We start from the raw sequence: 16,787 nt of genomic DNA on the forward strand, positions 1-16,787 counted from the left end.
CGTTGATCATTGTACTAACACCTCAAAATCGAATCTGAGCAAAATGCTTTGACAGCTCAAAGTACATATTGTTAGATTGCTGGATGAATTCTACATTCCAAAGGTGAACATTCCAGAACGTTTTTAAACATGCTTTATTTCTCCACACGCGAAACAAACAACATGCAATCATTGATACAAATTCCGATGCTTAATTGCTACAGTTTCTTGTATGCAATTTTGTTATTATGTTTGATTATTATGGTATATGTGAAAATGCTATATAGTATTGCACAGCACATAGGAATGTACCAATTCCTAAACAGAGGCTTTGTGTTAGCTGACCATTTATGATTTGGCTGTAAAGGCAAGGCATTTTAACAATATAACCAAGGAAAGCATTGGTTTTTCATCAAACGGACAATAATTTTTACGTTTTTTAATTGCTATCGCACATCGCCGCTTTTCCAATTTAACGCCGCAATTAGTCTTATTTTTTTCTAAATCCTAAAACATTGTAATCGTCTAGGCTTTTGACACGTTTTCAAACTAACTATATCGAATAATAAAATAAATGTTATCGGTTGATATAAGACTTTTAATAATACTAAACTTTACGACATATGTCTGACAAGTTTGTAAATATTTTGGCGAAATATATTTTATTTGCATATAAACAAAAAGTTCAAGATACTATTTAAAACCGCTTAAACCACCCGCATTTAAGTCAGGAAGAAGACATTTTAAAACAGCACACAGTATTTTGGGTATGTATGTGTTACTTGCGAAACAAGTTAGAGAGGTACCACTTTTTTTAAAACAAGCTAAAAGTTACAAAGATATTATCGATTCGCATAAAGCAAAAACAAAAAACACCTTTTTATCTTCTAAGTTACTAAAACATTCATTTTTAATTCTGCAATAAACCGCGACGCTTTAGGCGTTAAACGATTTTGACGAAATCAGCTAAGACATGCTACAAACATATTTTCGAGCAAATTTTTTTTGTGCATTTACGTTGATAAAATAGGCTAAAAATACAGTTGGGGCATGTCCACCCTGTATAGACCTCTGCATCCCTAACTGGCCGTCTCCTCAACCACAAATGCTTGATTGTCAATCTCCATATCTTGCTTCTCGTTTTCTCCCGGAGCTCTTTCCTCCTCCTCCTCTTTGCTCTTAACCCCACTCATCTCCGTGACGTCATCCTTAGGAGGCTTGTAGAGGAAGGAGCCGGCGAGAAAAGCGCATCCGGAGAAAATGTTGGGCAAAATCCCTGCGAAGAGGAACAGATAATTGCATCAGTGTTGCTCCTCGAAAAAAAAACGCTAGTCCGAATTTCGACTTCACACTTTAAAAAAATTTCGCCATTTTGTTTTATCACAACGCATTATCAAGGTAGCACCCAATGAATCGAGGTAAGGAACACTAGACCACAAATTTGCTAATTTTGCCTGTTTTTAATATAGATCTCACAACATGTTATTTTGGGCATATCTGCATGGCTGAACAGATAAAACACGCAAAATTTCGGCAATGCGGTACAAATAAAATAAGTCACACTTGTTTAAACAATCGCTGACTCGTCCTGAAACGAAGATTCAACCCATACAAAAAATATGCTGTTGCTACCTGGCATAACATACTGAAAATAAGCACTTCTTGTATTTATTTGTTTGTCTGACGTTTTGGATAACTATCCAGGAAGCCTTCATCAGGGAATCCAACACAATAACAACACGCAAAGTAAAACGACACAAAAGAGATAAAAATGGGCTAAAAAACGTTCAAAAAAAAAGATTAGAGCGACGAGGCACAACTCAGTTGTTATACTTTAACACCTGTCTGTACGGAGCTGGAAATAAAGTGTCGGTTTTTATATTCGTTTTTTTTTTTTTTTTTATATGGTATCCGGCTTTTGGTTAATATAGCAGGATTCACGAAACAGACGTTTACCGTAGCCATCTTCTTTTGCAAAAGCGGAGACCCCAGAAAAATTAACATCGTGATGTTCTCTAAGAGTTATTAAAAACGTTTAAAATGCTACCTGATTCTGTATGGGCTTAAATATTCTTACTACGTCTAACAACAACCTTCAAACTTTACCTTAAGAGTTATTCAAAATGTTCTAAAACTGCCCTCTACTTCTGTATGGGCTTCGTCATTCTTACTACTTCTTACTACAGCCTACACTCATTATCTTAAGAGTTATTCGAAACATTAAAAAAATGCAACCTAGTTCTGTATGGGCTTTGATATTTTTTTTGATCTCAATAGCCAACTTACACAAGATAACGTAGGCGATCGCGAACTGCCGGTTCTCATAAAGCAAACACGATCCACGACTACCATCGCATTGTCGCCTTTGCCAGAGCGTACATATCGAGTCGATGGTTGCTCCGTACACCAGAGGACCAGGGATGGTTCCTAATGCTCGTGCAAAGAACCAGAAAAGACCAATGGCGAATGAACGGTGCCTGGAAGGAACCACCCTGAAAATAAGTGGCTACGTAAGTTTGGCCTGCAGTAGTATTGGTGGTTAGGAAAAAAATTTGGCCATTTGAAAGCCTAAGTATTTGGACTTTGGTGGTCAAATGTGTGAAATTTAAACGAGATGTGGCAAACTTGGTGAAAATGCCTAGAAGTAGTTTTATATCACGCGTCTTTGTTAATGACCAATAGACGTGTTTCCTAACCTTTTCTGGCTAGCGAAACCCTTCAAAAATCATAAATAAATTGCGTCACCTTTACCAACATTTTCGTTAGGTAATTCACTATAATGTATCCATAAACGTAACTGGAACAACACACACCAACTCTACACAATGTAGGAATATATAACTTGATTTATGTATTCTAATCGTGCATAAATGTTTGTATCAAAAGGTTTATCTATAGTAACGTTTCCAAATATCGCCCGGCAGCTTTGACCTTTAGAAATGGTATCCCGGTTAACAACCACTGCCTTATGTTTTTTCACAATATCATCGATGTTTCACCAAAATTTAAAGCGTCTTTTGCTGTTTTGTTGGAAGTTTTAGTTGTTTATGCAATTTACAAGTTTCAACAAAGGTTTACCTGAAAAGTACAACGTGAGTCGGTGTTAGTGGAATGAAGAGCGTCATGACAGCAAAGAAGGTGAATGTGAGGAAGATAGGCAAGCTTGTGCAATCATTAGTGGCACAAGCACCAAAAGTAGCGGAATGTGAAGTCGTGTCGATGCACGTACAATTGTAAAGAACCTATAATTAAAACAAAACTGTCATATATTTTGTTTTTATCGATCGAGAGTGACATTCGTAATGACTTAGGTCATTTGAAGAAAAACTTAACATCAAGTCAAGTCACTGCGAGTTTATCTTTGTTGTCAGTCGTACTTGTCTAATTCAACAATTGTGGAGTTACATAATATGCAGAAACAATTGTAAAGGACCTTGTAAAGGGAAATTTGTCATATCATTTGATTTCGTAACAAGTTAGTTTTAAATGAATTAAGTAATTTCCAGAACAACTCAACAAAATTGATCTTGAATATAACCAAACATGAAGATGTTTTCTTACTCCTTCAGTTTCAACCGAGCATCCGGCGTGGCATCCAGAGAAGTATGTTATCCCGTCTGATCCGCAAACCTCCAAGTTGTATTCCTCCTGACATTTGCAATCTTCGTTGCAAGAAGAAACCAGGTTCGTGCCGCTCAAAATGCTCGAACTACAGCAAAGAGGTTAACATGGAAAGATAAAGTTGCTCTAGTGTAGTAAGCACCCTTTGTTAACTTCTGTAAATCGGGTAACACCGTTGATCAACAAATTGTATTACGATCTTGAGCAAGCTTTCGCACACACAACCTTTCTGCCTTATCAGGTCAAAGCATAAAAACAAGTAAGCTGTTTAACTTTTTTGTAAAGTTTTTCCACAACTAAGTTGAAGTTTAACAATAAATGTGGAAAATAACTTTGTTCAATTAATCAACCAAATTGAATGAACTCAACACGTTTAATGTAACCAACTAATGTGGAAAATTCAGACGTTTATCAACCAATCAAATTGAATACAAAATTAACACGTTTGAACTAAATTATGTTTTCGCAACTAAATTAATCAAAGTTGGAGACATTATAATGGCTTATTCTCCTTATGTTTTTTCGTTTTTTAAAGTTTTAAGTATCTGACTCCGTTAGCAATTCTATCTTTTTCAGCTTTTTATAGAATTAAAACCCTCAAAGCAGTTTTAAAGCAACCTCCTGAAATACCAGTTGTTGTTTCTCACTTGTAAGTTGTTGTCACTCCTGCCATCTTGCGTTCGGAACAATGGGAAAAGCTGACCGGGATGAGGGAGCTGGACAGAAGGAGGAAAAATGCGCTTCCTCTTAAGATGGCCGGGATCTTGAGCTGGAAAAAACTGATGAAGATGCTTGCTCCGATGTTGCCAAGGACCCCGGCTGGAATTAAAGCGGCTCCTGAAGAATAAAAGTGAATTAGGCTTTAATTAATAGAGTGCAACCAAACCTAAAGGGGAGCGGAAGTTTCCGCAATGTATTGTAAGTATGTAGCAAATATCTGAGTATATTGAGCCGTATAAAACTCCCACAATATAGTAGAAGTACAGTAGCAAATACCTGCGTATATTACCGCGTCGGCTGCGGTGAGGTGGAACCCGTTCTCCATAAATTTAGCAGTGAAGGCCAACGCCCCGTTTATGAGAAACATATGGAATGTTCCTGCAACTATTACCATGACATATACAGGATTCGTCATCAGGGTTTTGAAGGTTTTTACGAAGGTATCCGATCCTATAGTGTCACTACTGTCTCCTTCGGTGCGCTGTTCCTCTGAAATTCGTTCCAACCTGTGTTTTTTCGTCCCTGCAACATTAAACCAGTATAGAATGTTAAGAGAAACGATGCAAGTCAGACTACCTGGGACACTTTTGTAAGGAATGTTTATTAGGAAGGCTTTATAAGCAAATAACGTACACTACATGGCAGTGTTGTAAACAAGTCATTTTAAAATGTTTTAAGTCCCAGTCAAGTCATTAAGAGAGTGTATATTTCAACAGGTTAGACATGACCACCGTGCTATCTGAACTCCACTAAATCGAAACTAAACAAACTGTCATAGCATTTCAAAGTGCATACTGTCAGGTCGCTTATAGATTTATTGTACATTCACATAATTTAGCATAGCTCGCTTTCAATAAAAGAGCTTACAGCGCAGTAAAAACGGGTCTCGCAAGTAAGGCATGCATCAGTTGACTGTAGTGTTTAATCCAACAGCAGCGTGACACTATATAGCACAAGAGCGACTGCGATGGAGATTAGCTGAGTCGAATGTCGGCTAGATTTGCCAGAACGGCCACGAAAGGAAATGAGTATCTAGGTGAAATATTTAACACTTTACCAGGCGAACACGCTATAATTACAAGCACAAACAGACATGCGTCGTTTCTCTACATCATTTCCTTCCTCCCTGGAAAACGAAAAAGGTCTCGAGCAGTTCGTTGGGCCGCGCTTCTTCTTTAAAATCTTCCCAGGATCCGATCACGAGTCGACCAGCAAACGCAGAATGTTTGACATTTGTGCAATATCGATCCAGCACGTATTGGAAATCGTGGTGTTCAATAGAGCGAAAAATGTTCATGAATTCCTTGTCTTGGCGGCAAACGGACAATTCCAGGGGCAGCTGATCGTACGACACGATGCAAGTCTGAAATGGTACTTAAAAGGCACAATAAACAACAATGCAAAACACTTTTGAATAGCCTATAATGCAGAAAATGATCGTCTTAAAACGCAATTCTAATTTCAAATCGCAAAACTGAAGTTAGTTGCTTAGAGTCTTTTGCTCTAGAATACCAATTAAAAGGGGTAAGGTGCTAATCTCAGAAACGCGAAAACAAATTACATCGCCTAGTCCACATTAGATGGGTTCCCTAAATAGCAGACATAATAACTTTGGCGCAAAAGGTTATTCTAGAAAGTTACTCTCTGCATGCTAATAACTTCATGTGGGCTATATGACGGTTATCTCACACCGTCTGAAAGGTAAATGAGGCATCAAAGGCCTTAGCAATCATGGGTTTATAATACCAAGAGCATTTTCGCTTGCAGTCACAAATGAGATAAATCTCGCGTTATGTTAGGAATTGGCAACAAGGTTTGGCCTTCTGCTCTGTTTTCCTTCTATAATGAATCATAACGGTTAAGTGACGCAGGGATTTTAGACAAAGTGGTCAGGTTATTTTGGGTGAGATATAAAACATCAATCACCATAACACGTGACCAGACACAATAGCCGCAATGGCTTTGACACTTTTGAAGTAAGGACTTCTGTAAGTGCTGATTGAGATAGAATCTATCCGTTTATTGGTTTTGAGATAGATATCACGAGAGGTGTTCGCAGTCAACCTCGATCGTAATATTTTCACCTTAAAAACTTTACCAAAAAAAAGGGCCATAATTTCGCAACAATAACTATAGCAGTCTTGCGTAACCACTAATTTAAAGCGTCAAACGATTTTTCTCTGCATTACGGCTAATCAAATATCAAATTGACAAGCAATAACGCTGGCATAAACTTGTTAACAAACGTTTCAACAAATCATAACTGATCGGCGTAGCTTAAAAATACTTACAAACGAGAAAAGCGCTAGCAAACCAAAATAATTCATACTTTCTATGCAACCTGACAGTATGCATAAAATTTAAATCAGAAGGATTTATTTGCATGTTCATATCTCAGTTGGGGTCTCCAATATATATTTCAACAGGTTAGACATGACCACCGTGCTATCTGAACTCCACTAAATCGAAACTAAACAAACTGTCATAGCATTTCAAAGTGCATACTGTCAGGTCGCTTATAGATTTATTGTACATTCACATAATTTAGCATAGCTCGCTTTCAATAAAAGAGCTTACAGCGCAGTAAAAACGGGTCTCGCAAGTAAGGCATGCATCAGTTGACTGTAGTGTTTAATCCAACAGCAGCGTGACATTATATAGCACAAGAGCGACTGCGATGGAGATTAGCTGAGTCGAATGTCGGCTAGATTTGCCAGAACGGCCACGAAAGGAAATGAGTATCTAGGTGAAATATTTAACACTTTACCAGGCGAACACGCTATAATTACAAGCACAAACAGACATGCGTCGTTTCTCTACAAGAGCAAGTCAAGTTCAAGTCATGTCATTGACATAAAAGTAAACTGCTAAATCTAAACTATTAAAATTGGTATACTCGTGCGATTATGAGCAACAAATTAACTAAAAATATAACACAAACGCATTATACAGCACTAAAAGTATTTAATATCTAAAACTTGAGACACATTTTAATGAAAAACACTTTATTTAATCCAAAGTTATTCGACAAAATGACTTACGTCCAAGTCAAGTCTTTTGTCCAAAAAACTTAAGTCAAGTCAAGTCATTTTGGTCAAAAGACTTAAGTCAAGTCAAGTAATTTTGGTCAAAAGACTTAAGTGCACTTAAGTCAAGTCAATGACTTAAGTCATTACAACACTGCTACATACACTTTTGTAAGGAATGTTTATTAGAAAGGCTTTATAAGAAAATAACGTCAGTGAATCCACTACTTCGACCAAAGCATTAACCCGACCATCAAAATAATTGTAGATTTCTAGTTCGACGAAATATAGCAGTGTGCTGATCATTCTAATCACTTCTGTTTTCACCATAACTTCTTCTTTGTTTAACATTTTTTTTCAGTCGAAGCTAATGTTGCGTAATATCAATTCTAACTAATTTGGGAAAAACTGAAAAGATTTTATTTTAATTCTAACTGTAAGAAACTAAACCAACATAAGAGTCGATGTCGGTTGCATCCTGTTCTCTCACACTAGGTTGCCTTGATATTTGAACTCACGACCCCTGCCTTAACGCTACAATTGTATGCACATGGCGCATTCCAACGGTTATTAGAAAACACATTTGGTGTATTTGGCGTAAGACGGTAGTCCCAAACTTTTTTCACATAAGGCCTTCTGTTAGGCATGTAGTTCACAGGATTAATACGAAATTTTGTATCGAACTTTATGAAAAAAACTGTTTTGATAAATTGTTGCTCAGATAAAATTTCATTTAAATTTCATTTTAATTTGCATCCGAAAACATGCACTGCATCTGTCAAGTGAGTATTATCAAAATGGTAGATTGGATAGTTGTATATCACCACCAAAAAAAACACAGCAAGTACTGCGATAATTTGGTGTTAATTTAATCCTCATTGAACTGAACTACAATTTCAAAAGCCTCACTCCAGTTTTGTTTACATTTTTCCATTTGTTTACATTTTTCCATTTGTTTACATTTTTCCATTTGTTTACATTTTTCCATTTGTTTACATTTTTCCATTTGTTTACATTTTTCCATTTGTGTGCATTTTATAATAAATTTTAACAAATTTTGACCTAACAATTAAATTTTGACAATTTTTTTTTATTTTTTGCTAAGTTAAGAAAATAATAGCCCCATATAGAGTATTTTCAGAAGAGACCGCGGCCGTAGTTATGTGATTGGCTTAACAATAATGCATCTTGTAAGCGAGTTACCTGGCAAGAACTTGGGAAACCCAGCAAGAGGGATGGATGTAGCAAGACAGATTGCCATCGCTAGCATAGGCATCACCCACCAAGCTCCAACCCAACGAGTATCGCTGTTTTTAATCGGCTCTCTGGAAATAATTGTCAAGTTTAGTTTGGGTAAGGTTTTGGTTTTATTTAAGTTGTTATTGGTAGAAATTATATTTAAGTTCTATTTATTGATTTGCTTTAGAAATGCGATACCCACTGTTTAACGTTGTCAAACATCTTTGAACATACATATCTAGTTTAAAAGGCAATACTGAAACAAATCTTTCTAAATTAACAAGGATTTTTCTATTGGTTATGAAACTGGCTTCATCGTCAAATTAGATTTGTCGCGGAGGCGATAGAGTCATTCTGCGAAGTTACCTTTCAAGTTGGTCGAAATCGACGTAGAAGTCCCTCAAGAAAATGCCGCCGCCCACAAAACCTATGATTGGGCCGATCAGAGCAAAAGCATTCATTATACCTGTTCAATTAGGAAAATAACAAAGACTTGTTAATAGGTAAAATAAAGAAAAACATCAATACTTGATGGAACATAGACGTAACAAATCATTTTAAAATGACGTAAGATATAGTCGAAATATTTACAACTATATCTAATTGTTTACCGGAGACGACATGTTACTCCAAAAGTTATAGCAATTTTTATATAAGTTTAGCGTTAAATCATTGATGCTACATGTTAATGATTTATTTTGAATTAGAGCATAATTTTACCAACAAACAACTTGAACTATTTTACTTGGGCAACTTGTGGGTAAAGCACAACAAGTGTTTAACAAAACAAATCAACCAAAGTTGAATTAAATAAATTGTACTCGGGTATCTTTGTATAGACTGCAATTGAAACCATTTTTAAAATATACCTAATAGTAATTATACAATGGGCTGGGATTTTTCATCCAGCGTTCATAAAAATTTAAAATTATTGCACCATTTGGGTGAGGCTTTGGGTTACTGCGAGCTGATCAGTAGTATAATGCTAGCAAGGCCAGTCTAAAAAAGCAAATACCTATGATAGGTTGGAACTTACGAGCACCAAACCGGACTATATGATACTTTATGTGCCGTTGTCGTTACCCAGTACTATTCCATAAAGGCTGGATCCCAGAGTACATATTTGTGTAGGTGAACGTTTCAGTTATGTACATAAACGTTGATTTATCATATCCTTATCTCTTATGCTCCCATAATGTTCTTCAATTTTCTTACCGATGTAGATTGGAGCTCGTCGCTTAGCAACGCTCTCCTCCATGTAAGCGAGTCCAAGAGTCCAGAGAGGAGTCACTCCGATCCCCATGACAACGTGTCCGAGTAGGAGGACCCAGAAGAAGTAGTTGAGCTCGATGCATCCACGAGTTGGAAGTGGGATGCAGAGAGCTGTTGGAAACAATAGTTACATCAAGAAAAACACTCAGAGTTATATGCATTCTGAAGTTGTATTATAAGTTAATTAGTCGAAATATATTTCACAGTAGAATATAAATACCTATAGCCAAAAACATTAACTTATGATGATAAATGTTACGTTGTCACCAGAGAATTACTCATTAGAAAACACATTATGGAGTTTTTTCTAAATGTCGAATTAGTATAAGCCAAAAAAGTGAAATTCACAGTAGAATATTAAAACGAAGAAAAGGAATCAAGAGTTCATGGACTTCTAAACTGGAATTGTAAAGAGTTATGATTCGGGAAAAGTGTATAGATTACGCATTATTTACGATAAATATATTTTGTTTAAATACGCCATTGTATATTGTTATTTGCGTTGTAGCCTAACGTATAACAAATTTTACTGAACTTAATGCTCGTTTTAAACTGTGTGAGGTGTATAGTCGTACATAAAGTTAAACAACTCTCTATCTCTCGGACGCCTCTCGAAAAAAATTGATTGCCTCAAGCAATCAGTGTTGCAAAATCACGTGAGGCTCATACTAGACTGAAGTTGCCTAAAGGTTTATCCAAATGAATTTGCCTTTTTTGTGTGTTCTATTACACGGTTTTGACTTGCTTTGTTATGTGCCACAAGTTGTAAAACAATTGGCTGGTGAGCACAGCTAGTGAGAAACGCAGCTGACTCTTTTTTGTCCGATTCGATGTTTGTGGTTGACAGAGCCATATATTTACATACTATTTTGGAAGTATTCATCTGGAATGACCGCGGCAGGGTATCATGGTAAAACGTAAATTGTTGTTTATTATTATTTGCCTGTTGGTTTTTATATGCTAACGTAGATGTTCCACAAAGAGATATTACGCGAAAAATCAATTTTTAAATTTGTCTAAAAGTTTCTTACGCTTTAAAGTAGTAACAAAAACTTTTTCTCATATAAAGTTTTGCTTTGCGCGAAATTATAACATCTTTGCAGTGTAGCTTTTATATTAATTACCACATGAATGTGGAAAGTATGGCATGTGCACCAACGATTCAAAAAAAATCTGAACTGCACCCCCCAAAAATAAACCTTTATATTTTCGTGTATGTTAAACAAGCTCTTTGTGTTGATTTGTTTTGGGTCATATACAAAGTGGTTTCCTACTGGTTAAAAATAAATTTTGCGATTTTTTCTATGAAGTGCGCAACATCTTGGTAAAATCCATTCGAAAAAGCTCCAACTATTTCAGTAAAAGCCCATTCCCTTTTAAAACCCTGGGATCCCAATTATCCCAAGACGAAAGATGTGATAAAACTAAAAAGGCATGCCGTAGACTTTATGAAAAGGCCCAGTACTCCGGTAAGTCCTATGAGTCTTGAAAGCACGCCTATGAAATCCTGGAACTATACCGAAAGGCAAACGTTTCAGTTGCGAAATGCGTTTTCAATTGAGGTTGTACGGAATGTACGCGTATGAACAGGTGCAGTAGTCAATGGGGTTATAATTGTTTCTCGACTGCTTTCCTCTGAGCCTGTGTAGCTCAGTTGGTAGAGCGACGGTTTCGTTATGGCGGAGCTCATGAGTTCGAACTTCACAGAACATTAGTTGTGTTTCTAGCCTGGCTTTGTTTGCACTGTAATTTTAAATAAGCCGATTGATTTCGGCAAGCCTTCCCGAAGGCATCTGGTGTACTAGTAGAGTACATATCGTTATATAAAATTACCGTATTTTCGGTTTGGCTTTCTATTGCTCATCACAACAAGCCAAAAAAGATTTGCTATAAGAAAATTTTAAAGGACTTTATCACCAAAGCAAAGCTTTGTCAGAGTAAATCGCAAGTATATATAATAATTATATAATAATTTTAAATATAATAATTTTCAGAAAAAAACATTGCGGTCCCAGTTGTCTAAGTCACAATGTACAACAAAAGTAACAAAAACGCTCACCAGGCGCGATCGCTTCGTCTCCTGGTTCGTAGAGCGGCGATATGAAATGCGGAAGAGCATAGATGAGGCTTCCAAGCGCATAAGCAAGGCATCCTATCGCCACGAAGAAGGCTCTGTTGCGCTTGGCACCGAAGTAGGACACCGCAAAGCAGGAGAGACAGAAGGCAGCCTCGTTGCCGATCACGACAACTGCTGACTGGGTGCTGCTCAGGCCGAAGCGACGCTCCAACGTCGAGATGTTGGCGTTAACAGCGCCGCCGTTCGCTATCCCTGGTCACACAATGTTAAGGTAAGATGTTGTGTTGTCCATATTAACACCCTAACCCGTTGTTTGTCTGTTTAACATCTCGTTTTTTGAAGACACGGATAGTTAGCTGGTAAAGTTGAGGCTCTGAGTAAAAAGTCATTTTTAACAGTTGCCAAGTCAAGTAGTTTCCACAGCATTTCAAGTCAAGTCACAGGCTTTAAAAGCAAGAAACATAAAACATTGCACAAAGTCGGTTTCATTAAATAGCTTTAAACATTTAGATAAAGTTCGCTATTCCTGCTTCTACCATGGTAAAGTGTGATGTATAACTATTGTTACCACCAGGCGTAATGTAAATCGAAAAACAGATCCTATGTTTTTATGTTTTTACTTCAACGTTGCGGTCACCTATTAAAGCTATTCCTGCCTCACAAAGTTGTATAGGACGCTGTATTGACTCTATCAGTATAATAACACCGTAACGCGTTGTTTAACATCTCATTTTGAAAAGACACGGTGATTTAACTGGTAAAGTTGAGGCTATTGGCAAAAAAGTCTAATCTAAGTAATTTGTTAACAGGTGCCAAGTCAAGTCATTTCCACAGAGTCTTCAAGTCAACTAATAGTCATCTAAAGCAAGAAAAATCAACCACTTAAAAAAAGTTCGCTATTCCTCTTCCCACAATGTTAAGGTGAGATGTATGAAGTGTTATTACCATAATTATATTGATAGATATGTTAAATTAAAACATCGAACGCAAATGTAAAATAAAACAAACACACTGCTGCGAAAATCACGGTTCTAAGTTCCCAGGGGCATTGAAAGACCGTTAGGAACATCGAGTCAGCTGCCCCCTGGTAGTGGTTCTATTCGCATTAAAATATTATTATTATAAATGGGTCTGATTTAAACTACATAAAAATGAAGCATAGTATTACTACAAAAACAGCTCCCCGGTAATCATGATTTTCTCCAATATTTCGGCAATCTATTCAAGTCTCCTTCTCCAGGTTGAATGACTAAGGTGAGACGTTGTAGCTTTTATTTCCCGCAATTCATTGGTCTTGCCCGCTTTTCGTTCGTTGCTGGTTTATTCTTCGTGCGATTTAGGAAAAGAGTTTTAGTCAGCTCTGTATTACCTTACAACTAAGGGATGTTCGATAATATCGCATCGGAGCCGATTCCCAATGCCAAGTGGTATATATGATAGTCGTCCAAAACTGTCTAATATCAAAGAAAAGCATAGTAATAAACAAGACCTTATGCAAAAATATATAAAAAAAATAAAAAAAATAAACTTTATGTTTACTAAAAACTGTAAGAATGTGCGATAATAAAGGCAGGTTTACACTACAGCTGTTTTTTTCTTGATTTCAGGATATTTAATTGAATAAATTAATCTTGTATTTGAATAAATTAAATCAAGACTTGTTCACACAGTTCTACTCTTACAAGCTTATCAACGTAAGGATATCAAAAGATTCATTTAGACGCAAAATTCCTTTCAAACTTCGATGGCAGTCGAAAAAAGCTTGAAAATCGCTCTAAAGGGTCTAAAGTGTAACTTTTTTTGTTGCATGGGGCTTGAGATTAGCAAAGCGTGAAACGCTCGAAACAATAGACATTAAAAATTACGCTTTGCTCAGCTCAGCGCAGCTGATGTGTAAACGGGCCTTGATGGGTCTCAAATATTCTGCCCCGTGGAACATTTTGTGTTTGGAGATTAAGATTTAAGTAATCTCTTTTTAAATATAATTTTTGTTTCACCCAAAGTGCTATAATATTTTGAAAATGTAATATTTTGGAAAAAACAACCAAATATTCAAATTACGCCTAAACGTAATTGTATATGACGTAGTTTAATAAGGTTACCCTAAAAGGTTTGCCGTTCAGCAGAGTTGACATGACTTGCAAATTTATAAGTGACGCTCGAACCAAGGTTTAGTAAACTTTGCGCCTGATTGTTTTTTACCACGAAAAAGACGGGCTGTCGTTAATACCAACAATGCGATAGTACCCCGAATTTTCAAACTTTTCCCATTGAAAACCATTTTTTTGTGTAGAAATCTCCTCCATTTTGTATTTTAAGGCAATTTTAATAATCAAGATTTTAGGAAATAAAATCCCGATTAGATGCCACACGAAATTAAATTTTACCATCGTAAAAAAAACTAAAATCTGTTAAATTGTGACCTTTGAGTGTAATTAACTTCGAGTTGTAGTTATTTACAGATTTCCGCAAGCGTAGGTACTTTATTGGTCATATATTATTTTTAAATAAACTACCCTATTGCTCTAAGACAGTGGTTCTCAACCTTTTTTCTTTCGTGGCCCATTTACGTTGCAAACAAATTCTGTGGCTCAAAATTTTTTTATGAAAGAAAATACTGTAAAATAGGTTTACAACAAAACTCAGCAGAACATATTTTAAAACAGATTATTTATTCAACCGTACATTAGTGAGATATTTACGGCTGAACAATAAAGTTACATTCCTTTTTAATTCCCCAAGCCATTATTTGTGTAAATTTAAATATAGTGACACAAATGAAACTAAATCTAGCTTTTTAAAAATGTTGTGTGGCCCACCTCAAATGATCTTATGGTTGAGAACCGCTGCACTAAGATATCTTTCTCCAAAATTTCGTGGCTGCTTTTGGCGGCCTACCAAAAGTACACCATTGTAACGTGCATAATGTTCTCGGTCGATTTTATGCGCAAAATGAAGTCATAATACAGTCTAATCGTGTTGCTTTTATTTGGTTTAACTTAACAGTTTTAATTAAATAGTGTACGTGACGCATTAGTCACATCAAAAAAATATTTGCATATTACTCCAAATTAAAATCGTGCGCGGGCCGCATGATGTGCTGGCCTGCCGTAGAACATAACATTCGCCAACTTTTTGTCAAAATCAGAAAATTAGGACGTTTTGATACAAAGTTGTACATCATCAGTAAAAGTGACCGAGAAGCATATAAAAGCATCACTTCTAAAAGGTGGGACGCAATTGTTATCATTGTCAAATCAACTGTATATGATACAAGTTCGTATCGAAACGTCTTAATCAAAATGATGTCGATCTTCTCGAACTTTTTGGCTTTACAATTCCTTATCAAGCTACATTACAGATCCGTGCATATTGTAACCCAACAAAATTAAAATTAAATTGGACATTATTTTGCGACGAAATATACAGTCTTCCAGAACCTTATAAAATTAGCCACATTCCTGAAAAAATACCCAACTGACCAAAGTCGTTCTAAAATCGAAACAACAATGCTTATTAAGTTGGTTGAATTTGGCTCCTTTCAATCCATACAACTTTATTTTAATATACTTTTGTGAAACCTTTTCTAGGCTTTTCGAACGGCAAATGTAATGTTTGGAAAACACTCATAAAAACTGTAATATTTTGTTGGACAACAATTCTAAATTAGAAAAATAATTTATACTAAAAAAAATAACAATAAACAAAAAACCTAAAATAAAAAAAAAAAGAAACTATTCATAGTTCACCCCTAACAACAATTTTAAATTGAGTTCAATTTCTTACCATTGGCCAATAGGAAGAACACAACGTAAGCCAGAAATCCATTTGGATTGTTGCAGCATTTTAGTTTCTTCATTCGAATGAAGCCAAACAACTTGTAATCGTCTTCCAAATATTCCGGGTCATTTTCCGTTGACATTGTGCTCCTGATCAGGGGCGCCAAACGTTTTTTAATACAGAGCCGGATAAACGTTAAGGACTCGCAATTGCGGACAGGATAACTGTTAAGATAAAGGACATGTATATATTTTATAATTATTATAAACTCAAGAAAACTATCCTACTTTCGCCTCTGAGTACAAGACTGAAACCTTTAGGAAGCACTGATTAGTTCAATTGTGAAAAAAGCAAAAACAAATAATAAAATAAATTGATACCGGGCTTTAAGAAATGGTCATTTCGATTAAAATTACAGTAAATTTAGCATAGCGTTGCATCCGAAAAAACTTCCCTTAATAAATACTAATACCGTATTTTCGGATTAGGAGTGATATATGCCGCCGGCCGGAGGAATTAAACAGACTCCTTTTCTAGATTTATCCTGAAAAAACCTGCTAATTTTCCTACACACACATTTCTGTATGGGCTAATTTTCTGTTACAATGCTGGATTTTAAGAATGCCTTAAAATCTAAACTATGGTTTATAGATTACTTTGACCAGCGGGCCACCTATGATCTTTTTCATAATGAGGTATAAGGATTGGCAATCGCGGGCAATAAAAATGTATATATATATAAATTTTACGAAAGTAAAATATTGTGTTTACGAAAAAAAAAAAAATGAAAAAAAATTTGAATTTAACAATCGTTAAACGACGAAGTATGTTGGCCTGTACATAAAAGTATATGCAGCCTTGTAAAATCTTGGTCGAGTTTAAAATTTTATAAAATAATTGCACCCGGTAAAATTACCTGAAAATGTTTTCTGCTTCTCTTAAATTATAACCTATTCTAAATAAAGTTGGAGCGGTAAACAACCTTTTTGTACTTTCGGCAGCCTTCAAAGCGTTGTTCTATGAACGGTCACAATAAGTGAATGTTTTTTCGAATAACGTTTTATAAAAATTTG

At 35.9% G+C, this 16,787-nt stretch overlaps 1 protein-coding gene across 1 annotated transcript; it reads right to left on the reverse strand.

Moving 5' to 3' along the window:
* Nucleotides 1-1,058: 1,058 nt before the first annotated feature.
* LOC146170353 (solute carrier organic anion transporter family member 4C1-like) lies at nucleotides 1,059-15,856 on the reverse strand. The gene is made up of 11 exons (XM_083388376.1): nucleotides 15,721-15,856; nucleotides 11,917-12,186; nucleotides 9,801-9,968; nucleotides 8,952-9,051; nucleotides 8,550-8,671; nucleotides 4,597-4,842; nucleotides 4,248-4,437; nucleotides 3,541-3,688; nucleotides 3,058-3,221; nucleotides 2,266-2,471; nucleotides 1,059-1,255 (listed from the first exon to the last, which is right to left on the reverse strand). Exons 1-11 carry the CDS (start codon nucleotides 15,854-15,856, stop codon nucleotides 1,059-1,061), a joined length of 1,947 nt encoding a protein of 648 aa, XP_083244502.1.
* Between the last annotated feature and the right edge of the window lie 931 nt (nucleotides 15,857-16,787).

The sequence above is a fragment of the Ascidiella aspersa genome, chromosome 1 (genome assembly GCF_963924565.1).
Source record: "Ascidiella aspersa chromosome 1, kaAscAspe10.2, whole genome shotgun sequence".
NCBI classification, from domain to species: Eukaryota; Metazoa; Chordata; class Ascidiacea; order Phlebobranchia; family Ascidiidae; genus Ascidiella; species Ascidiella aspersa.